General features: G+C 37.2%; 1 protein-coding gene across 1 annotated transcript in view; it reads left to right on the forward strand.

Moving 5' to 3' along the window:
* Positions 1-26616, forward strand: part of LOC124547545 (esterase E4-like) — a 244047-nt gene that overhangs the window by 88094 nt on the left and 129337 nt on the right. Inside the window, exons 4-6 of the mRNA XM_047125113.1 lie at positions 2631-2790; positions 13843-14028; positions 21820-22013. Of these exons, the coding sequence (XP_046981069.1) occupies positions 2631-2790; positions 13843-14028; positions 21820-22013 (540 nt within the window). The remainder of the gene's footprint in view (positions 1-2630; positions 2791-13842; positions 14029-21819; positions 22014-26616) is intronic.

Raw genomic sequence — 26616 nt, forward strand, 5'->3', positions numbered from 1 at the left:
AACAGTTAAAGGATTTGAGTCTAGCAAATAAAGTACATAGCTGTTGGAATACTTAACTTTAATCCATAATTGATGAACATCGGTCTGACGGTACATGCATCACAAGATAAATAGCAATTGATAATGGCGCCTTGCTAGGTCGTAGCAAATGACGTAACTGAAGGCTATGCTAACTATCGTCTCAGCAAATGAGAGCGTAATTTGTCAGTGAACCATCGCTAGCAAAGTCGGCTGTACAACTGGGGCGAGTGCTAGGAAGTCTCTCTAGACCTGCCGTGTGGCGGCGGTCGGTCTGCAATCACTGACAGTGGCGACACGCGGGTCCGACGTATACTAACGGACCGCGGCCGATTTAAAGGCTACCACCTAGCAAGTGTGGTGTCTGGCGGTGACACCACACTATGCACTTAGGATAATAAATTCAGTATGTAGTAGCTCATGTACTAGAACTGCATATTTTGCGTATGCCCACTTTATAATTAGTTATGGCATATCCTTCTGGGGGTCGACAGAGTGGAACAGACAAACAGTATTTAAGTTGCAAAAAAGGGCCATACGAATCATAGTGAAAAGTAGCAATAGATCCCATTGCCCAGAGTTATTCAAATCTTTGGATATATTGACAGTTCTGTGTGAATAAATTTTGCAGACAGTAATATACATAAAAAACACATTGACCAGTTCATGCACACTACATGCACATGCACATGCACATGCCAGTACATGCACATGAAACCAGAAACATACAACACTTACACCTCTATAGGAAAAACAAATCAAAAACTCAAAATAGCATGTTATGTAATGGAATTAAATTGTACAACAATCTTCCAAAAGGGATCAAAGACCTAAGCAAAATAGATAACTTCAGGAAATCACTAAAAAAATATTTCTTCATAAAGTGTTTTTATATTGTCAAGGATTACTTGGAATGATGTAAACATATAGATATATATAAAAATTATCAACTGTGTTATTAAGTGGTTTAACAATGTGTCTTTATGTTACAATATTCATGAATTCTGATTGTGATAATTATAAATTTGTTTGCCTATTGTATATACTTATGTTGACAACATCCATACAATCCTGATTATCTATGGATGGATAAATAAATATATAAATAAAGCACAAACAACAATCGTAAAGGAAGTCTTGGAAAAGTAAACGTGCACACCAACAAGAGTTCACATTTGCTCTCTTCCCTTCAATAACCATAACAGTTCTCTGATGACCATCATGTACTCATCTTATATTTATTAAATCTATATGTTTATTGACTTTTTGGTGTATTTGCATATTATGAACTTGAGCAAGTGTATATGTTACAGTGAAATATTGATCAAATGTTCACAAAGTATACATATTCATACGTACACAGCCCATAAACACAGGACCACTGTTGCCTACAGGTGCTGAGGCCTAACTACCTCAAGGCATGACTGCCTCCTTAAAGGTTATTATCTAGTCAGAATGTTAGTACACAGTTTTTTGCAGTGACTTTCTTCGAGAACTGTTTCTCAGTTTTCTTCCTACATCTTCTTCTGTCATCATTGCCAGTATTTAGATGTCAATATTCCACCTGCTAGTAAATAATTAACATACAAATGTACTTAGTACTAAACACAAAGTACTGTTTATTACTTAGTTAAAGTGTTAGTTGCTGTGGTTTCTTGGCATCAAGTTCCTGATTACCAGACTTCGCTCTAATATCCTGGATTAAATTCCAAACCTCTCTGCAGTGACCAATTGAATGAGGTCTTGTGACACTTTTGATAGCAATTCATCTGCCACATGGGGTTATTAAGCTTGGTGATTCTATTGGTGCTATTCATTGGGTGGAGGCCGTATGCTGCCACTGGACTTAACCCTCTCCATTCTCTCAACATCACACAATACATACATGATACAACACTATATACACATAAATTACAGTTATCTATGCTCAACAGATACAATTAAGAGACAGCTCTCAGGCACTACACAGAAGGGGTCATTCTGTGCAGAGGAAGAAACCCCATCCAATTAGACAAATACTCTTTCTTTGTCTGGTGTTATTTGTTTATACACCACACTACATACTGAATAACTTGAAGTTCTGCTTTCTGTGTAGGCCTATTAAAAAAGATATATTCCAGGAATGGTCATTATGTTAAACAATTTGAACTGGTTTGTGTAAACCTTGTAAGTTACCGACCAATTTCATGGAATTTGATCAAACCAACCTTATTCAAACAGTAACAGCAAGAACTCCATTGTGGAGTGTGGGTGCACTGTTGTCATGTAAACCACATTTTAGTGGCAGGTATCTGTTTGATAGTAGTTGTTTCTAAAGTATTTTACTTTGTTGAAATTACACTGTAGAAATGACTCTGTAACATCAGTGTACATTTACAGCTGTAGTCTGAGGGAAAGGTTTCTTTAAATGGAGCTCAGATAGAGTTAAACAGCACAGCCAGATAACCTCAGAAAAGGAGGCTCCAGCAACAGGCTTAAGAAAGACCACAGAAAAAGACATCAAATGTTGCAGCTCTGAAAGACCTTGATGGAATTAACAAGGACTGCAAAATACTTCAGAATTACGAAAATCACATTCTTTCGTGTCTGAATTTCATATTATATCCTTTCAGTTACCAATGCAAGATGCCAATCCTAAGAGAGCTGTTATGGTCTGGGTCCATGCTGGAGGGTGGTATGGAGGCACAGGGAACAGCGCATTGCATGGACCACAATACCTTATGGATCAGGACATTGTACTTGTCACATTCAACTATCGATTGGGAGCTCTGGGTAAGTTGTACTATTGAAATCTATTCACTAAAGTTGTTATATTAACTTAAGTATGTTGTTAAATTAACCTAATTATGTCATGTATTGGAAAATTCGACTCGTTCCACATCATTACGAAATATCATATTCATGATCCATGGAACTAGTATTAATCTAATCTAATCTAATCTAATCAGGCAAATGCAACTTCCTACATGTAACTACCACACTGAAGCAACTTTGATAGGACCAACATGAATTTTTCATAATTATACATGATGTTTAGGTTTTGCAAATAAAAGACTACTCTCCTTAATTTGTAACAAAAGTATATAGCATCAGCAATCTGGAATCCAAAATTTTAAAAAATTATATGTGGAAATATGACAAGAGTTTCTTTGTTCAAATATTTAGGCAAACCCATGCAGGGGACAAGTCTGCAACAGAATGGTTACAAAATTCATTACCACAAAACAGAAACAAACTTCAGAGTTACAAAAGATGTCTTTAAAAAATTAGGAGTGTAAGAGTGCACTCACCAAAAAGCAGGAACATTGAGTTGTTGACAGACATGTGCATAAAAGCCAGCTGGTGTGGCTGAGCGGTTCTAGGCGCTTCAATCCGGAACCGCGCTGGTGCTATGGTTGCAGGTTCGAATCCTGCCTCTGGCATGGATGTGTGTGATGTCCTTAGGTTAGTTAGGTTTAAGTAGTTCTAAGTCTAGGGGACTGATGACCTCAGATGTTAAGTCCCATAGTGCTTAGAGCCATTTGAACATGTGCATAAAAGAATCATATGACAAGCAGGGTGTCTTTATGGGAATGAAACACTCATTTTAAACAGAAAGAGAGAACTAATGTGAGAGTTATGCTGTCTTTTACAAAAAACAGTTTAAGACCACATTACTTGTAAAATGTGACTGTGGAAGAGAGGGACCTCAAAAAACATAAAGACAACATGTAGAAACTCTAAATAATTCAAAAAGAGAGAAATAAAAGTAATCAGAAAATATTAGGTCCAAATTATGCTAAAAAAACATATAAGCTGACAGCAGACAAGTAAACTAAAAAATATACCAACATGTATTTGATACAAAAAAATGAAGGTAAAATACTACAAGTATATTAAGAGAATGGAACCAGGTAGATTGACTAGATACATTGTGGAAATTTACAAAAGTTGCAGTAAAGCTAAAACTGAAACAATAAAATGGTTCAGTGCAGCGAAAGAAGTCTTCAAAAAGCAGGAATAACACAACTTGATATCCTAGAAAGAGGGATTTTTAGGTATAAATTCTACAAATGGACACTTAATGTGGCAGAAAAATCCAAAAAGACAGAAACACTTTTGTCAGATGACAGGAGAAGAGTCCATTCTGAGACCATGAAAGTAATATTCCCAAAAAGGAAAGCTAAAACTCCAAAAATTTCCTTTTTTGTACACTTTGTGGTCCATTAGGGCCCAAGCTTGAATAATAATAATAATAAATAATAAAAAAATTAAATTACACAAAAAATATGGAAAAAGTGTAAGGAGAAGATAATACCATGAAAGATTGTACATCGTGGCACACTAAGTCATTACACAAAAAGATGGAATAAAATGGTAATGGATCACCCTGATTCAAAATCTTAGTCTCTCAATAATTATCTAAATTCAACCAACTAATGGATAAAGGATAGTTATGAACAAGTCAAGGTAATATTAAGGAGTAACAGGAAATTTATAATCATGCATAAATGTTAATGAACAATGATGTAAGTACGAAGGGCAATTTAGGAAAACTGCTAAATACATTTAAATGCTAGATATGTAGACAGATGAGTAAATGATACAGAGAGGATTTATTAGTGGTGATAAGTCTGAATGGTGGGAGAGACAGTGAAGGTCAGCCAGAGTAGGAGGCTAACAATAATTTATACAAATAATGTACGGAGTGAGAAGTTTCATTTTTTTTTTTTTTTTGTAAATAAAACTATTTTGACAAATAACAGACTGTGTAATAAGGTAATTGTTGCTGTGTTTAGTTGCAAAGGTTTGTATCCCCTGCAAACTTCAACATTTTCTGTTGACCAACATAGTTTATTTCATACTCTATACCTACTTTTATATCCTCATGCAGAACTTATAAATATCTACGTATTAATAGTTTGCAGTTTCTGCTGTCAAGTATTGTACAATTTGTAGTCATATGTATTGTAACGGAATGCCTGGCCTCCAATGTTGAAAGAATTCAGTAGAACTACATGATGCACCAACCCAAACACTAACTTCCATCACTCCAAAATTAGGCAGTCTTCTTATAGCAAACTGTCAATAAAGTAATTCTGTATGAAAGTTCTTATATTTAAACAGTCAGTGAAACATGGTAAAGTACAACAAAAATAAATATAATATCCCTTGAGAAAGATGAAAAAAATGACTACTCACTGACATGTTGATTTGCAGGATGGTTAAGGATAATTATCTGAAAAATTATTCTGATAAAGACACTTCTATTCTTAAGTAACTCAACATTGTATATCATAACATTGTATTCAACGAGAATCAAATTCTATTTTATCAAATGTGTCATTACTCCATGTCCATAAACAATATGCATTATCATGAAAATTATGTTGACTTACAGTTTCCTCCTCTCAAAAAACATAAAAAAATAGCTATATATGTACCAAATTATGAAAAACAACACATCAGATCATTATCTGTGTTGCCTCAGTTCTTGTCACTCCTATCTTACTTCTTTTCTATCATCCAGTCTTTCCCTCACTATCAACCTCCCATCAGATACCAGCCTATCATAGACATTCATTGCCTAGTGCTACCCTTCAGTGACAAAAATGGGAGTCGTCCTGATAGGTTACAGCCCGTGTTTCATATGATTTCAAAACTAATTTGGATCACTTGATTAACCGTTATATCATTAGGGAGGACTCATATATGTAATTTCATCTTTTGAGCTCAGCACTGCAATTTTCAACAACTTCAAGACAGAGTATTCACTATCCATTTGTAGGAACATGAATCGCCAATCTGTTTAGTTGCAATTACTCCTATATGTTTACAAACAACTGAAGAACAAAAAAGTGCCACATACACTATATTTTATAATGTTAAAAACCTGTTTGTCATACTGTCAACTTGATATACTATTGTTTGACATGGCTACATCTGATTACTTCATAATTACTGTAATTCACAATATGAAATGAAACTGAGAATGTAAACAAAGTGTTAATTTAGCCTACTGGATTACGTATTGAAATTCCACCTACATTAAAAAATAATGTACTCATGTGTGCAGCTGGAAACATGATAGGAATATTTGGGATCATGTAGTTTCAGTGCAATTAACAAAAATGTAATCACTATTATTTATCTGAATCATTTCTCTTATTTTCCATGGAAATGATGGATAGGGCTAGTATATTTGAGCTTGCGTCCTATTTAATGCATCTCAGTTGTAGCCACTGAATAATATTTTCTGTAATTGTAAGCAACTTCTGTCATTGTAATTAACGAACAATGTTCCGACTGTCAGCGAATTTATGTAAGAGATGCAAGAGATGCATGAGGAGAGTAGTACAATGTGAGGTTTCTGAGCTGCACTGTATGATGTGACATCAAGTCAAGAAATAAAGGACATTCAGAGTTCTAAATCTGAGTACAGTTGAATCACTTTTTGAACTCTCATGTTATTGCAGAACCATGGTGTTCTTTGACCTGTCATCACTTAAGAAAATCACAGCAAAATCAACTGCAGTGGAGCAATGAAAAGAAGTTAAGTTCACACAAACATTTTGTTTGAACAATGTGAATTACACCTGTCCAACTTCAAACATTTACTTCTGCTATATTATCCAAGGCTGAAAGCAAGGGGAAACTACAGCCGTAATTTTCCCTGAGGGCATGCAGCTTTACTGTATGGTTAAATGATGATGGTGTCCTCTTGGGTAAAATATTCCGGAGTTAAAATAGTCCCCCATTCAGATCTCCGGGTGGGGACTACTCAAGAGGACGTCATTACCAGGACAAAGAAAACTGGCGTTCTACGGATCAGAGCATGGAATGTCAGATCCCTTAATTGGGCAGGTAGGTTAGAAAATTTAAAAAGGGAAATGGATAGGTTAAAGTTAGATATAGTGGGAATTGGTGAAGTTCAGTGGCAGGAAGAACAAGACTTTTGGTCAGGTGAATACAGGGTTATAAATACAAAATCAAATATGGGTAATGCAGGAGTAGGTTTAATAATGAATAAAAAAATAGGAGTCCAGGTAAGCTACTACAAACAGCATAGTGAACACATTATTGTGGCCAAGATAGACATGAAGCCCACACTTACTACAGTAGCACAAGTTTATATGCCAACTAGCTCTGCAGATGATAAAGAAATTGAAGAAATGTATGATGAGATAAAAGAAATTATTCAGATAGTGAAGGGAGACAAAAATTTAATAGTCATGGGTGACTAGAATTCAGTAGTAGGAAAAGGAAGAGAAGGAAACGTAGTAGGTGAATATGGATTGGGGGGGAAGAAATGAAAGAGGAAGCTACCTGGTAGAATTTTGCACAGAGCAAAACTTAATCATAGCTAACACTTGGTTCAAGAATCATAAAAGAAGATTATATACATGAAAGAATCCTGGAGATACTGACAGGTTTCAGATAGATTATATAATGGTAAGACAGAGATTTAGGAACCAGGTTTTAAATTGTAAGACATTTCCAGGGCAGATGTGGACTCTGACTACAATCTATTGGTTATGAACTGTAGATTAAAACTGAAGAAACTGCAAAAATGTGGGAATTTAAGGAGATGGGACCTGGATAAACTGAAAGAACCAGAGGTTGTAGAGAGTTTGAGAGAGCATTAGGGAACAATTGACAACAATGAGGGAAAGAAATACAGTAGAAGAAGAATGGGTAGCTTTGAGGGATGCAATAGTGAAGGCAGCAGAGCTAGTGCTCCAACTGACTTACCCAAGGACGACTCAAGCCACATCCTCATAACTTTACTTACACAAGTATCTCATCTCCTATCTTCCAAATTTTGCAGAAGTTCTCCTGCATAATTTGCAGGTCTAGCATTCCTGGAAGAAAGTTTCAGGTGGTTATAATTAAAGTGCAGCTACTCATGGAGGTCCAGTGTGGACTGTAATTATTAAATGCAGCGAAATTTGGGACATATGCCAATGTGTTAACATGGAATTGATTCATGATGGAAAAAAAAAATTAGAACAAGTTTTTGGCCAGCAGGTGCAAATCTGTCACTGTACACTGTAAGACAGTGTATACATGCTGTCATTTGACAAGCCATCACATAAACAATCAGTATTGTTATCAACCAGTGAGACTGTGTGCTGTTAGTAAAATTGTTTTATATGAACGGCAGCAATTACAGTGCTGCAACGAGAGAGTATCACTAACTGAAATATCTGAAGAGAGGCCCAGTGTCATTAAATGGTTTAAAGAAGGTGATAATGAAATTTGATAATGGTGGTGACCTTGATGTCACACCTGAAGGAGGTAGGCATCCTATCCCAGTGGAAGATATGGAAGAGGTTGCTGTTGCTATAACTAACTAAGCAGCACATGCCCCAGGTAATGCTAGTGCTCATACTCTAACGTTCTTATTCCCTCAAACCACCTTCCACTTCTTTACGAGGTGACTTACTTGGGATTTGAACCATTCTTGTATACTGAACAGCTGGCTCCTGGAAACCCTCTTGACCTCTTCTCAATTGAATAATGCTAGGTACAGGAATTTTTAGACTCTTTCTACTTATGAAATTAGTAGACATCAAACCTTACTTTTTGTCAACTAATGATGTATTTGACCTCTATACACAATAAAAAAATCTCACTTACCACATGAATATGTAACTTCCAGCAAGTCTCTTGTACAATCGGATGTTAGAAACAATTTGAGTTACAGTTTACAGAAAGTTGGCTTGGATATTATGACCTTTCTTAACATGAATCATAAAATGAGTCTTGCCTCTAACAAGGTTGCGTTAAGAGTCCATAAGAGTACTTCTTCAACTGTTCTTGTTTTAATAACAATAGTCAATGATACAATAAATGCAGAGCTGCATATAAACTCCATGGTTCATCCTTACACACTCACTAAAACATCTATGGATTGCCCGAGAGGTACTTATCGGTGCTATCCAACCGCCGCGTCTACTTTCTTCCCACGACTGATTTTAAACTTGCACACACAAACATGTGACATGCAGTAGGTAGGATTCTACCATCCCACACTCATAACCAGAATGTTGTGTGTTCGAGATGGTAGAAGGCTGAGTGGCTCTAGAATGTACACAGAAATTCTCGAATCACTACATATCCCCTCCTCAGATCGGACACACAATATTTTATTCATAATCATTATGCAAACAATACCACACATAATAACATTTCATATATTAACAATATACATTTCTTACATATATTTATATAATATCTTTCCTTTCCAAAACAATTCTCTGTTCTCTTTTGAACAATAGATACTATGTCTACATATACTATTTACACCCCACTATCCTTCAGTTCATCAGAGTATTCATTACGCTGACATTACTTAGTGATCAACATGACTAATTCTACTCCTACTTTCGTTTTCTTTCTCTCTCTTATTTATCCATTACTCGTTACTACTTTATAGTTGTTTGTTATGTATCTGCACCTCTCCTTATGCATAGTCAATGTAGAACCGTCATAGCTTCCTATATATGTGCGCATGATTCCATAAGTACACACATTTTCCCTATAACATCTGGCAGTTCTCACATTGTGACAGGCTTCCTCTTATGTGATTTAATGTTTGTGTAGAAGTGTATATTTGTGTATATGTGGATGTGTGTTTGTGCAGTCTGATTCTTCGGCCTTCTTATCTAAAGATAAGATTTAGGTTTATAGTAACCATGGAAATAAGGAAGGACTTCAGTGATAGAAGTTTGTGAATATGGGAAGAGGGAAAAAATAGACAGTCTCTTCAAATGAGAAGTAAGCAAGGAAAAAATAGATATGAATGCTTGGATCAAAGAAGAGAAAGATGGTAGCCCCAAAGACAAGAAACCCTTCCCACCCTCCTTCCCTAGAATCCCTACCCCTCAGGTACCTGAGTGAGATGTTGGAGGAGGTTTGGTGTTAAATCGTCACCTACAGAACGGACTTGTCCCAACTTCACCTTTTGAGGTCCCTGAAGGAAATCCTAGCAACCCTATGGAAACTACAAATGATGAAAAATCAGGCACACTTGTTTGTGAGGGTTGTTTGAAAGGTGTGATGTGTGTTTTGTGTTAGTCATGATTTACCTGTTCTTGTAAATCATGCTTTTAGCCACAATACCCACCCCTTTCAAAATTTGTACAAACCCACCCATCTATATTACACCACATAAAAGGTATAAAATACTCTATACAAAATAGAAAATCTATTCACTATAGTATAACAGTTGTTCAGCTAGTCACATCTTATTATATTTTTGACAAATATAATACTCAATCTAGTTTATTTTGTCTAGATGTCACTTTTTTTGATTCTCTTAAGTTGTTCTCTATTTCATAGTCATATCTGGTTTTCTAAGCAATAAGATTACAGAATAGTTCTTGATTTTAAAGGAATTTGGTGCAGGAAACTATTTGGAAAAAACACCGAAAACAGCTCAGGATCCAATGGTCGTTACTCCGCTCATTAACTCAGAATGTTAATATCCCTGGGGGATAGATGACTCCACCCGGGTCTCATGGATCTGATATTAATTTTTCTTGTGCACAGGCGGACCAGTATTTGTCTTTAAATTTCTTTTAAAAGTCCTCCCAAGAGGAAAACTTCTCAGTATTTACCATTCCTCATTCTGAGGTTGCCCCTAGAAGAACCCCACAGCAAATTCAATTTTCTTAGAATCTTCCCAATGTTTTGGTAATGCTTGGTTAAACCTTTTAAGAAATGGGTTGGATGTACATCTCTGCCTGGCTTAATTTCAGGGAATTGTCTGGAAAACCCTGAATTAGCCCTCCCCCCCCCTCCCCCCCACCACCAATTGTAAATCAGTTACAGTTTCACTAGTTAACACCACATTAGGTGACGCTACTCCTTTTTCTACTTTATCCTGAATAAGCTTGAATTTTCTCCACAAGTTGTCTATACCCTTCCTGGTATCACTAAGTTTGGAAGACAGAATAGGCAATATATTTCCAGAGGTTATTCTCTTGGTGACTTTTCGATTTATAATTTCTTCAAATTGTTCCTCAAAACTACTTACATTTATGATATCAGAGTTCGTTATTTTCTCTTTGAAATTTCTTTCTGCATTATCTACTTGTGTATTGACACCTGTAATTTGCAACTGAATATTCAGTATTAATTCATTATTCTTATCTACACTCTCTTTCAAAGTATTCAATCCCTGCTTTACAACATTAAACTTAACACTGCACACATTTTCAAAAGATCCTAACTTTTCCTTAATTTTGGATTCCACATTATTACATCGGTCTTCAATGTTAAATTCTAACCTTTTTGACAAATCTTGGAAATTGTCATTCTGTTTCTGACTAAGGTTGGTAAACATTTGATTTACTTGAATGGTCAAGGAATTAGTAAATTCATTCTTTACATCTATTTTTAAATTCTCTACTCTACTATTTAAGGCATCAAATTAAGTCTTAAGAGCACCCATGCCTTCGTATAGATTACTAAATGCTTTGCTTTGCGAGTCGACTTTGGCATTTAGCAAACCCAGTTTTGTTGCTTGACTATTTAGAGTTTCACTCTGGGCATTTAGAGTTTCCCTCTGAGCATTCAAAACCTCACTCTGGGTATTTAATTGTGAATCTAATGAGTATAACTTTAGACTCTGAGCATTTGAAGCTTCACTCTGGGTACTTAATTGAGAGTTTACCAAGCCTAATTCTTTCCTTAGAGCCTCGTTCTGAGCATTTGATTGCAGACTTTGAGCTTTAATTAAATTTACCAACTCAGTCCAGTCTGGCACTTCTTTACTAACTTTCATAGCCATAGCTGGTTCTTGAGAGTCCTCAGCTTGTTGTTGTATATTGTCCATGCTTTTATATGCTTTAGCCCTAGCAAGCATTTAAAACTAACTTTAAATACTATAATTACACAATAAAAGTTCACTCAACACTACGTACCTCTTCGTACTAAAGTAATGGAATTTTGTTTCACTCACCCAGCATAGAAGTCTTGTGTCGTAGGTGAGCAGATGTAGAGGCAGGTCAGCACCAGTGAACAGTGGCTACAAATGCATTGAAATCTTCTTTGCTGTTTTATAGTTGTGAATTTTCCATGTCTTCACCATTTTCCATTCAAATTTTGCTTCATTGGATACTTGAACATATTCCAATGTCTCTGAGTAAATCCCTTGTCGTGGTATGTTTGGTTGCTAGGGCAACACGTAACAACTTCTTCTCTAGTTTTTGACTTAAAATTCCTGTTTTCTCAGGTCCTTTCACACATATGTCGCCACATTATAATGTTTTTGATGCCAATTTAAAGTGTGAAGTAGACGTATAAACTTACCACTTCTTTTATACGAGGTGACTTACTTGAGATTCACAGCCAATCTTCTTTGCTGGCTAGCTGGCTGCTGGAAAACTCTATTGACTTCTTCTCTGTGGAATGATGCTAGGTACAGGAATATTTAAGCATCTCTCTATACTTGTGAAATAAGTAGATATGCTAACTTTTCTTTCCGCCAACCAGTGGTATATTCGAACTCCATACAGAATAAAATTCTCTCTTTCCACCTACATATATGACTTCCAGTAAGTCACTTGCTCCATCCAACATCAGAAACAAATTTAATTACATTTATAAAAGAGTTGGCTTAATAACCATGATTCTATTTCACACGAATCATAAAATAGATCTGGCCTCTAACAAGGCTAGATTAAGAGTCCACAAGATTACTTTTTCAACTGTTCTTCTTTCACATAACAATAGTCAATGATACAATAGGTACAGAGCTGCATATAGATTCCGTGGTTCTCCCATGCACACCCACTGACACATCTGTGGATTGTCTGACAGGTACTCATCTGTGCTGTTCAACCACCGTGTCTACTTTCTTCTCATGACAGACTTTAACCCTGCACACACAAACTAGTGACACGCAGTAGGTAGGATTCTACCATCCTGCACTCATATCTAGAATACTGTGTGTCTGAGATGGTAGAAGGCTGAGTGGTTCTAGAATTCACACAGAAATTCTCGAATCACTACGTAACTCCCCACCCCCCCAAGATCGAACCTGCGATATTTTATACATAATCATTATGCAACTAGTATCACATTGAGTATACATTTCTCAAGTTATATTTGTTTAATATGATGTTACTGCTCAGCACAGTGTTGATCAACACTGTGAATAGTCTGGCCTGTGTAAATGCTTCCATGTCCACAAGGAGCACCATACATGCCAAGAACTCAGAGACCTATGTTGTCTGTAATGGGGCATAACATATCTTGTAACATGGAGATGGGCCAGAACACTAGGCTCACTCCATGTCTCTGTGGCATGCATCCTGTCTTGCCTGGCATTGCCCCACAATATGGAAAGAATGCAGCTAACTTGATGTCTTCTGCTGAATCACAAGGTGTTTTCCATCAGTGGCACCTGAAATATTTCACCATCTCTCCTTTTCTGTAAGCATTTTCCCTCAAGATGCATATCAAATGTTGAAATTCAAACTATAAATGGTCATCATCAGAAATAATCTTTGCCTTGCGTACTAATGTGTTCACTACTGCTTTCTTATGATGAAGGTATTGAAAACCATTGGCATTCAAGTACCAGTGAGTTTGCAGAGATTCCAGTACAGATGACAACAGTTCCATACTTTAAAAAAGGGTGTTTTTACTTAATGCTGTAACTAATTAATCCTTCTGCATATTCATCATAATCTTGAAATATGATTTGCTTTATGGCTTTATTTGTAGGCATAATAAATTAATACATTCTTCTAAATGAGTTCATGTTAAGTTTCAAACATAAAACCTATACAGTTACATTGCATTACTTGTGACCACTTTGATCTTGTGTAATAGGTTTCATTTCTACGGGAGATAAATATCTTCCTGGAAACTATGGAATGAAAGATCAAGTGCAAGTTTTACGTTGGGTGCAACAGAATATCTTATCATTTGGAGGTGATCCGAAGAAAGTAACACTTGCAGGGCTCAGTGCAGGAGGTGCCAGTGTCTGGTTTCATATGGTTTCACCAATGTCACAAGGTAAATCTGTATGTCATTTATTACAAAAAAAAGTGATATTTTGTGAACTATAGGAAGCATATTTCAGGATTGACAACTAAAGTGAACACACAGAACACTTGCAGAGGTATATGATTTTTTAACTTTATAATTTACAATTAATTCAAAATTTTCTGTATAGAAAATTAGTCTACTGTACTGTGAAATTATTGCTTATAAAAAGGGATGTGATCCATCCAATATCCTTAACATCGATTTGTTGTAGAATCTTATAACATATTCTGAGCTCAAACATAATGATGTATCTTGAACAGAATGACCTCCCAATGCCAACCAGCATGGATTTTGAAAACATCAATCACGTGAAACCCAACTCACACTTTTCTTGCATGACATACTGAAAACTTTGAATCAGGGCAATCAGGTAGAAGCAGTATTTCTTGATTTATGAGAAGCATTTGACTCAGTACTGCACCTACACTTATTGTCAAAAGTATGATTATATGGGGTACCAAGTGAAATTTGTGACTGCATTGGGGACTTTTTGGCGGGGAGCTTGGATGGAGAGTCATTGTCAGAAGTAGAAGTAACTTCATGTGTGCCCCAGGGAAGTGTGTTGAGACCCTGCTGCTCGTATTGTATATTAATGACCTTGCAGACAATGTTAATAGTAAAATCATGCTTTTGCAGATGATGCAGTTATCTATGATGAAGCACAACCCTGAAAGAAGCTGCATAAATATTCAGTAATATCTTGATAGGATTTCAAAGGGGTGCAGAGATTGGAAACTTGCTTTAAATGTTCAGAAACATAAAATTCTGCACTTCACAAAAAGAAAAAATGCATAGTATACTATGGCTATAATATCAGTGAGTCACTGTTGGAATCAGCCAACTCATACAAATACCTAGGTGTAACACTTTGAAGGGGAATAAAATGGAATTACCACGTAGGTTCAGTCATGGGTAAAGCAGATGGTAGACTTCAGTTTTATTAGTAGAATACTGGGGAAATGGAATCTGCCTACAAAGGAGATTGCTTACAAATCACTCATGCGACCAGTTCTAGAATATATCTGAAGTGTATGGGACTTGTACCAGATAGGACTAACAGGAAATATTGAATGTATACAGAGAAGGGCAGCATAGATGTTCACAGGTTTGTGTAGTCCATAGGAGAGTGTCACAGAGATACTGAAGGAACTGAACTGGAAGACTCTTCAAGACAGATGTAAACTATCCCAAGAAAGTCTATTAACAAAGTTTCGAGAATGAACTTTAGATGATTGGTCTATGAATATGCCACAATGCCCTACCCATTACTCACATTGTGATTGTAATGCTAAGATGAACAGTTACTTCACACACAGAGACATTCAGACAGTCATTCTTCCCCTGCTTCATATGTGAAGGATATTTGGTGTAGCCTAAAACAAGATCAGGAACTTCCAGAAACTAATGACCCAGACACTGCAGATTTAGTCATTGATTTGCAAACTCTTCAGAATGATATCCAGCCTGTTGATGTAGAAAAATATTTAGCAGAAGATAACATAGTGGTGCTACCAATGAATAACTTGAAGATGATCAGTTCATCAATCTTGTTATGCAACAGCTTACTGTTGAACAAGAGGAGTTAGAGGATGAAGAAAAGGAAGATGGAAAGAGCAACCACTCTGCAGCAAAGGATGCATTGGGACTGCTCTCAGATATGTGGATAACAGGCAACTTCTACAGTTATGGGCATATTGTGGACAAGGAAGTGGTGTGATGCAGCCATGAAGTTAAGGTTTAAGAAATGGAAACAGAAAACATTTTACACACTTTCAAATATATTTTCAGTGTCAAAAATGTCCTGTTTTCCTTCACTTTTATTATAAATATAATTTTTTATTTAACATTTACTTATTACATTGTTTTGAGCTCTTTTTATTGTTCTGACAATCCCCTGGTCCCAAAAGTGATGTTTAATTGAGATTCTGCTGTATTGGTTAACTCTTTTAGGAACTAGAGCTAGATGTGCATATCTGTGATGATTTTGCTCTTACAAAACAATCCTATGAGGAAATGCAGTGCTTTTGTTTGGAGTTTGGATCTTGTCTGTTTCCTATCTTGATCCTATCTAGTAAGGGTCACAGACTATTGAGCAATACTCAGACACTGTTTGAACACTGTTTGTGAGCTACATTATTCACGGATAGACTAACTTCCCTAGAGTTCTTCCAGTGAATCTCAGCCTGGCATCTATCTTTACTCCAATTACTTTTATATGTTTATTCCACCTTAAATCACTCTGAAGATATACCCCCAGATATTTAATGGGTGTGGTTGCTTCCAGTGATTGTGTGATATTTGTGTAATCATACAATAATAGATCTTTCAACTTATTTTTATGCAGTATGTTACACTTGTTTATGTTGAAGCTCATCTGACAGTTCTTGCAGCAAGCGATCATTCTTCACAGATCTTCTCTTATTTTCTGACAATTTTCTAGCTTTGTGACTTCTCTGCATATAACAAGATCTGAATATAGCCTCATTTGTCTTCTGATATAATCCAATAAGTCGTTTATATATATTGCAAATAATTAATAAGGGAATAGGAACACAGGAAGGTAAGCTGCTAAGACCTCAATAGCGAATGCATTATTTTATCTAAGGCAGACACAAAGCCAACATCCACCACAGTAGTAAAACTTTAAACTCTAACTAGCTTATCAGATGAGGAAGAGTTTGGAAAAAACTATGATGAGATACACAAATTATTCAAGTAGTGAAAATTTAATTGTGATGAAGGAATGGAATTCAGTAGTAGGCCTAGATAAAGAAGGAGAAGGAAAAATATTGGAACATGGACTGGGGAAATGAATGAAAGAGGAAGCCACCTGGTAGACTTTTACACAGAGCATAATTTAATCGTTGCTGACACTTACTTTAAGAAACATCTAAGAAGTTTGTATATGTGTAGGATCTCTAGAGCCATTGGAAGTTTCAGACTGACTGCATAATGATAAGACAGAGATTTTCAGACTAGATTTTAAACTATAAGACATAAATTGAAAATACATAAGTAGTGGAGGAATATGTAACAGAAAACAATATTCACACTAGCTTTCAAGTTCTTACTCTTTTTCAAGTAAAAGTGCACTAATTCACACAAACAGTTATGGCCACATGAGTGTATGTTTGAGTGTCTGTGTGCTTGTCTGTGGATTGTGTGTAACTTAGCTAGAAAAAGAGCAAGAGCTCAAAAGTTAGTGTGACTGCTGTTATCCGTGATATGTTTCTACACTGCACACAACAGACTGCTATAAGTGAATGGTTGCCTTTCCCTTATTTTACATACTGTTCCTTCCATTATTGTTATAGGTACTTCAGAGTTTCACAAGGCGCATTAGGCACCAATTAACTGAAACAGGGGGAAAATACAATAGAAGATGAATGGGTTGTCCCGAGAAATAATATAATGAAGGCGGCTGAGGATCACATAGATAAAAAGACAAGGCCTACCATAATCTTTGGATAACACAAGAGGCATTCAGTTTATCTCATGGAAGGAGAAAATGTAAAAGTATAACAAATAAAACAAGTTAAAGGTAATACAGATGTACAAAATGAGATTGACTGTAAGTTCAGAATGGCTAAGCAGGAATGGCTAGGGGTCAGAACAGAGCTATAGAAGCGTGCATAAATAGGGGAAAGACACATATAGAAGAATTAAAGAGCCCTTTGGAGAAAAGAGAAGCAGCTGTATGAATAGGAAGATCTCAGGTATGAAACCAGTGCTAATCAAAGAAGGGAAGAGAGAAAGACAGGAGGAATACATATAAAAGCTGCACAAGGGAAATGACCTTGAAGGGAATGTTCTAAAAATGGAAGAGAACGTAGATGAAAATGAGATGAGTGATATGATAATGTGAGAAGAATGTGACAGAGCACTGAAAGACCAAAGTCAAAATGGAACCCCCACAGCAAAAAACATTATCTCAGAATTATTGAGATCCTAAGGAGAGACAGCTATGGCAAAACTATTCTAGTGCAGGAGCACACAAGGTAATACTGATCCAGTGACTTATTTTAGGAAACAGTTTCACGAAAGGCAATCCTATGTCTACAGGATTTGTAGGTTTAGAGAAAGCTTTGAGACTGTTGAGTGAAATTCATTTTATGAAATTCTGTAGAGAACAGGGCTAAAATACAGGGAGCAAAAGGTTATGTACAATTTTTACAGAAACCAGACAACAGTTACAAGAGTTGATAGACATGAAAGAGAAGCTGTAGTTGAGAAGGGATATGTGGTTGTAATATACCCAATGTTATTCAATCTGTACATTGAGTAAGTACTAAAGGAAACCAAGGAAATATTTAGAAAAGAAATTAAATTTCAGAGAGAAGGAATAAAAACATTGAGATTACATCGTGATATTGAAATTCTGTCAGAGACAGGGAAGGACCTGCAAGAACATTTGAACAGAATGCATAATCTCTTGGAAAGAGGTTATCAGACAAACATCAATAAATATAATGCAATGTTGACAGAATTCAGTTAAGAAATAACACACTGAAAGTAGTAGATGAGGTCTGATACTTGATCATAAAAATAACTGACGACGGCAGAAGTAGAGAGGTTATAAATTGTAAATTGGCTATAACAAGCAAAGCATTTCTGGAAAGAAGTGTTCGTTAACAAGTGTAGTAGCACAAGAAGTGATATTCTTCCCTTCCATGAAATGAAATGTTCTTTATTAGGTTTTTACCAAGACAAATAACTTGTTTGTCCGGGACACATTCCTCCAGAAGAAAACAAATAGACAATGAACTTTGCAAGGAACTAATGGAACTAAAAATTAAGTTGATTGTCTTTTACTAAACATTGAAGAAATACACTCCTGGAAATTGAAATAATAACACCGTGAATTCATTGTCTCAGGAAGGGGAAACTTTATTGACACATTCCTGGGGTCAGATACATCACATGATCACACTGACAGAACCACAGGCACATAGACACAGGCAATAGAGCATGCACAATGTCGGCACTAGTACAGTGTATATCCACCTTTCGCAGCAATGCAGGCTGCTATTCTCCCATGGAGACGATCGTAGAGATGCTGGATGTAGTCCTGTGGAACGGCTTGCCATGCCATTTCCACCTGGCGCCTCAGTTGGACCAGCGTTCGTGCTGGACGTGCAGACCGCGTGAGACGACGCTTCATCCAGTCCCAAACATGCTCAATGGGGGACAGATCCGGAGATCTTGCTGGCCAGGGTAGTTGACTTACACCTTCTAGAGCACGTTGGGTGGCACGAGATACATGCGGACGTGCATTGTCCTGTTGGAACGGCAAGTTCCCTTGCCGGTCTAGGAATGGTAGAACGATGGGTTCGATGACGGTTTGGATGTATGCAGTCCTGATTGTGGCGCTCACCTGCACAGCGCCAAACACGCATACGACCATCATTGGCACCAAGGCAGAAGCGACTCTCATCGCTGAAGACGACACGTCTCCATTCGTCCCTCCATTCACGCCTGTCGCGACACCACTGGAGGCGGGCTGCACGATGTTGGGGCGTGAGCGGAAGACAGCCTAACGGTGTGCGGGACCGTAGCCCAGCTTCATGGAGACGGTTGCGAATGGTCCTCGCCAATACCCCAGGAGCAACAGTGTCCCTAATTTGCTGGGAAGTGGCGGTGCGGTCCCCTACGGCACTGCGTAGGATCCTATGGTCTTGGCGTGCATCCGTGCGTTGCTGCGGTCCGGTCCCAGGTCGACGGGCACGTGCACCTTCCGCCGACCACTGGCGACTACATCGATGTACTGTGGAGACCTCACACCCCACGTGTTGAGCAATTCGGCGGTACGTCCACCCGGCCTCCCGCATGCCCACTATACGCCCTCGCTCAAAGTCCATCAACTGCACATACGGTTCACGTCCACGCTGTCGCAGCATGCTACCAGTGTTAAAGACTGCGATGGAGCTCCGTATGCCACGGCAAACTGGCTGACACTGACGGCGGCGGTGCACAAATCCTGCGCAGCTAGCGCCATTCGACGGCCAACACCGCGGTTCCTGGTGTGTCCGCTGTGCCGTGCGTGTGATCATTGCTTGTACAGCCCTCTCGCAGTGTCCGGAGCAAGTATGGTGGGTCTGACACACCGGTGTCAATGTGTTCTTTTTTCCATTTCCAGGAGTGTATGTACAGTAAGCGACTGTCCTGAACAATTTTTTTTTTTTTTGGATAGTTGTCATATACTCATAAGATACTGAGTAAAAGTAGATACAAACTTAGAAGATATAAACTTAGAAAGAAACAGATGCTCTGGGTAGGAAGTCAGAAATGTAGATCGTAAATGAGAGCAAGAGCTTAGAAAATGAAAATTATGCAGATATAGACAAAAGGGACAATTACATAAGAAAGTAATTTACACAGACATGAAAAGACGTTGCAGTTTGCAGAAAGTGAAGAAAATACATCAAATTAAACTAGAAAACTACTACACAGAAGTCCTAGGCCTGACTCTGAATGTGATGGACATGCTGATAATGAAAGAGAGACAGTTGAAGGTGGTAGAAGTATTAACAGAAAAGTACACTGGATAGAAATCACAGTTCATCATTTAAGACAACAGATGGCACAATAGTTGAGCAACAAAGAGAGATTGTACAAGCATTCTAAGATTTCTTCAGAGGTCCATGTAATTCAATAAATGAATCAGACAATACTTTCATCTCAGAAGTGCTGCCAAAAGTGATGTATAAACTCATTTGTCACATGACTAATGGAATGTTGACTGTAAATGATGATGTTTCAGTAGAAATAATTAAAGCTGGACCCAAAGTAATACAAAAGGAACCTTCAAAATTGCATACAGAATGTTTGCAGAGGAAGACAGTTCCCAAAAGTGTAACAATTCAGTCAATCTACAAAGGAAAATGGAAATGGAAATGAGCGTTTGGCGTCATTGGCCGGGAGGCCCCTCGCGGGGCAGGTCCGGCCGCCATATCGCAGGTCTTATTACATTCGGCGCCACATTGGGCGACCTGCACGCCGGATGGGGATGAAATGATGATGAACACAACACAACACCCAGTCCCTGAGCGGAGAAAATCTCCGACCCAGCCGGGAATCGAACCCGGGCCCAGAGGACGGCAATCCGTCACGCTGACCACTCAGCTACTGGGGCGGACATCTACAAAGGAGATTTCTTATGTAATACTTGAGTGATCCACAGCAGAAAAATGTTCAAGTTGGTGGGACCTATACCAGACAGGACTAATACAGAATATTGAATGTACAGTTTACAAAGAAGGGTAACGTAAATGGTTACAAGTTTGTATGTGTCAAGGAGAGTGTCTTGGAAATGCTGAAAACTGAAACTGGTGAACTGATGGACACTTGAAGACAGACACTAACTACCCTGCAAAAGACAATTTACAAATTTAATAGGAACACTATTCAGCAAAGAATTTAAGAGTGTATTGCAGCCTGCAACATACTGCTTATTTAGAAACGATGTTTTGTCTTCCTGTATAGCTATAATTTTTAGTATGTCACCTCATCTTCTAGTAAGCACATGCTCCTATTCTTCCTCACTTGGTATCATTTAGAAAATATAATTGAAACACTAATAGTTAACCACTTGCTCATGTACAAAAATACTTTTGAGAACAATTGAGGCAACACTGTAGGTGTTAAATGGATGTCATCTTTTCATGTGTCTATTCTGTAAAGATATAGTTCAACATTATAGTAACAATAGTTACCCCTAAGTCCTTTGTTTCTAATTTTCTATAATTTTTTATGTTCTAGGACTTTTCCATAAAGCAATAGCGATGAGTTCAGCCATTAATGCACAAGCTGACATGAGTGTATCTGGGGACATGGATCTAGCAAAGAGGCAGGCTGCTGCTCTCAATTGCCCATCTGAAACGTCCAAGCAAATATATGAGTGCTTAATGAAGTTACCTGCACAGACTATTGCATCTTCTCTCAATAAACTGGGAGTAAGTACAAATGCCAGTACTGTTTTTAAAACATTGTATGTATTGAATGTTGCACAATCTGAGGTTAAGTTATGGTATATCTCACACATGAACAAGATATTAATTAATTTAGATATTTTATAGAATTTAAAGACAAATACACCTCTTCTCACATGAATCAGAAATACCATAATTCATGACGGAGATAAGACTTCATGTCTGTTTCACTGAAAGAGTAATGATGGAAAACAACAAAAAATATATCACCTTATATGTATTGATAGTTACCAAACATATGCCATTAGAACGGAAAAATTAAATGGAATAAATAGGGGTTTCAGTTAAGGTGCCAGAGTTTTCAGCGAATAATATACTCGTGCCTCCTGAGGTCTGTAATTATGAAGATGTAGGATTGTGATGGAGATGGTTACCAAAAAGTCTTCTGTGCTTTTGCATTTGAACATCTTAGAAAAGTATGAAGAATGATGTCTTAATGCCCTCATTTAGTTTGATTCCTTAATTAACATAAGTGGAGTGGCACAAGAGGTAGACAAGATGGGTTTCATTGCTCACATGACAATTTATTTCTGCTTTCACCACATATTTGATTGTATGGGGGATCAGGCAGGCTCACAAAAAATAGGTGTCACTATTTATTGCAACATTATGTGTGCTTCAAAAAATGATCTGTAAACTTATATATTAAGTTGTCCAGGACCTGCAAAAGTATTGCTCTGGATATCAAATTATCCTACTTATGGACTAATGAATCATTATCATCATCACTAGACATTCTGTATTTGCCACTGAGTAAAGGCCTCATTTTGATTTTTCCATGGATTACTACCTTCAGCTACACACTCATGTTACTCCTGAATGTTTCTGTTGCCCTGTACAGTAACAAGCAATGGGTGAAAGGGGAACAGTTTTTCAATTTCTTCATCTACATTTGAGCTTACAGTATTGAACAAATTTGACTTGCTACTTGAGGTAGAAGAGGAAGAGTTTCATCCAGCTGTAGGTAACAGTAAGTTGCAACAGATTTCTTGCAAAGACACTAAGTGTAGCTTGGTACCAAAAGTGAGCAAGAAGAAAATAGTTTTGTTGCTAGGTAGTAGCCATGGGAGGGGTGTATACCAGACTGTACAGGACAAATTAGGAACAGGGTACCAGGCCACAAGTATTGTGAATCCAAGTGCTAGCCTTAGCAGGTGTCACAGGACATGGGGAATTGGTGCAAAGATTTTGGCAAAGAAGATCAGGTTATTGTAGTAGGTGGAGCAGTGAATATCCTGGCTAAGGACTGTAACTACAGCATTAGGGGTGACCTGGATGAAATAGGAGTAGCAAATGCATTCAAAAATGGGGATTTTGAGGAGGTGCTACAGTGACATGACCAGCCCTGGGTTAACACTGCTGTGAGCCATATGAACACGGAGTTGTGCAGGCTGCTGCTGACTGAAATGAAATCTCATATGAGTGGTGAGTGCACTGCCTGTTTCTGCAATTGGGAGGTGGGGATATGCTTGACATGGTCTACACATGAGTAGGAGACAGAAAGATACGTTGGCTGAGATTTTACAGAAAATGTAACACCACCCCCCTATCATCACAAAAGCAAGACACCTGTGGTTACTGATGTCATAGAGGTACCTTTTCAGGTTACAATCAGGGCTCAGTCACCCTCTTTTGAAAGAAGTTTTAATAACAGAAAGAGTTCCAAAAATCCTTAAGAATGCACAGAAAACTAAGGGTAGCTTATTTCATCAAAATACCGAAGGACTGAGTAATAAAATAGAAGAGCTCCTTGACTGTGTAGAAAATTTGGAGAGCTCTGAAAAAATAGATACCATGTGCCCGTCTGAGCAACACATAACCACAGGGTTAGATAAGTGACATATAGAAGATTACACTCTAGCAGCTAACTCATGCAGAACTAATATGGGAAAAGGAGGAGTCATTACATACATTAAGACCAAACACAAGTTCAAAAACATTCAGACCAGTAGATTTTGTAGTGGTCAGCACACAGAAGCACGTGTGTGTGAATTAATACTGAAAAATAGTTCACTTTTAATTGTAACTGTATATAGATCCCCACTGGGAAATTTCAAACTGCTTATGAGAAATCTGGATTTCTTTCTGTGCTACACATGAGATAGCAGGAAGCAGTTAATAATAGCCTGTGGCGACTTCAACGTAGATTTTCTAAAGGATTCTGATAGCGAAAATGATTTGGAAATCTTATTTAGATTGTACAATTTGGTCTCAGTAATAAACTTTCCAACACAAGTGAGTAAAGACTATAGGACACTAAGTGACAGTGTTTTCTTTGCTGAAGCCCAAAACAATATAACTGTTTACCCAGTAACAAATGCTCTCTGTGACCATGATACACAGTTTGGATAAATAACATCATGTCTTATGGAACAGATACTCTTCAGTAGAAACCAGTTAGAATAATTAATAACTCCAGAACAGATGTTTTTAAGAATAATTTTCAGGAGATGGTCTGGAATGAAATTTATAATGAAGCAAAGGCTAACATAAAATTTAATCTGTTCCATGATAAACTCATATCATTATCAGAAAATAACTGTCCACTTAAGCTAATCATTAAAGACATTAAACAGTCATGTAAAAAGTTATGGGTCACAAGTTGGATTAAATTATATTTTGAAAGGAAAAGGGAAATTTATCTGTTGGCAAGAACAAGTAGAGATCCTGCAGTAGTTGCACTGTACAGGAACTGCATAAAATTAGGAAAAAAAGTTATTTAAAAATCAGGGAACATACACATAATATTAGAAATCAGAAATTCTGACAACAGACTTAAGGCAATATGTAATGTACTGAAACAAAAGACAGGACAACCAGCCACAGAACAGGATAACACCACTATGCAACTGAATGGAAGGGCTATAAGTGGCAAGGCATTGGTAGCAAATGTACAAGGTGACTCAAAAATGACTTCACAAATTTGGGATGATACAGAAATTTATTGAGTTAACTTATAGACATCATTTTTTTAGTAAACAACCTCAACTTTCACATAAAAGTGTCAAATGTCATATTGGTTCAATGTGACTACCAACTGTGATGTGGCAAACATAAACCGGTAATCACTTTCTTCCCGCAATTGCTGCAGCAAATCAGGCATAAATTGTGCAACGGCATTGTAGATTTGATTTTTCATGTTGGCTAAATTGTTTGGTAGGGGATGAACATACACAGTCTTTAATGAAGCTGCAGAGAAAGATATGCAGTGGTATCAAGTCTCAGGAGAGAGGTGGGCATGTGAATGGAGAATTTACCGACCTGGTGATTTATGCTGCAGTGAACATCCTATCTAAACAAAGTTTCAGAGCCAAGAGTAAATTATAGGCCTGCTTGGAGGTTCATCATGGTATTTAGTGCAAAATTTATGCCAAACAGTTGTTGCAGAGTCCGTTTCATGAAACCAAAACACACAGTGAGAATGGCCTGCACCAGTGAAAGAAGCCATTTTAACTGTGCACTATACTGCCACTCCTGGTGGTGGAATGGTGTACTGATGCATTATACAAATCAAACTTAATGTTGTTTGCTACAAAATGACACATCTGCCTGTTCTGTAAACTATCTCAATAAATTTTCATATCATTCCAAAGTTGTAAAGTCCTTTTTGATGATGCACACTGTATTTCAAAATCATTTCTCAAATATATTAGAAGGTAAAGTCTAACAGTTCATGAGAAAAATTACAGCAGTATATTTGAAAAGCGACTCTTATAAAATTCAGTCATATGGGCATACAATCAAATTCTCCTTCTGAAGTTAAGAAAATTTTTATATATTCTCTAGGAAATGAAAGTTCATCTGGTTTTGATGGCATTTCCAGTGGTGTTCTAAAGGTCTGTCTTATGTGAAATATGCAGTGCATTGTTAACTCAAGGCATTTTTCCAGAGAGACTAAATTATGCGCTTGTCAAACTGCCCTTTAAGAAAGTTGATAGGAGAGATGTCAATAACTGGTGACCTGTTTCACAGCTGACATCATTTTCCAAAATTTTTGTGACAATGATGTACTGCAGAATAGTATCTCACCTGAGCCACATAATATCCTCAACAAAGCATATTATCGATTTCAGAAGAGTTACTCTACTGAGAATTCCATTAACATGTTCACTCACCGAATTTTTCAAGCATTAAATAAAAAAATAGCAATGGGTGGCATTTTCTAAGACCTATCTGAGGCATTTAATGGTCTGAGTCAAAGTATTTTCGTAGATATACTGAAGTTTTATGGAATTAGTGGCATAGCACATCAATGGATAATGTCATATCTAAACAAAAGAAGGCAGAAAACTGTACTTAGAAATTCAAACAACATAGACCAGGAATGTCATTCAGACTGAGGAGAACCAGTTAAGGCTCTGTCTTAGGCCCATTATTGTTCCTCATATATGTAAATAAGCTATCTAATTTACAACAACCAGAATTAGTTCTTTTTGCAGACAACAATAGTATTGTAATCAATCCAAGCATACATACAGAAGCAGAAGAAATGTCAAAATATCTTCTTAAAAGTATCATTGACTGGTTTTCTGCAAATGATCTCAGCATCAGTTTTAAAAAGACACAA

This window comes from Schistocerca americana, chromosome 1, assembly GCF_021461395.2.
Source record: "Schistocerca americana isolate TAMUIC-IGC-003095 chromosome 1, iqSchAmer2.1, whole genome shotgun sequence".
Classification (NCBI taxonomy): Eukaryota; Metazoa; Arthropoda; class Insecta; order Orthoptera; family Acrididae; genus Schistocerca; species Schistocerca americana.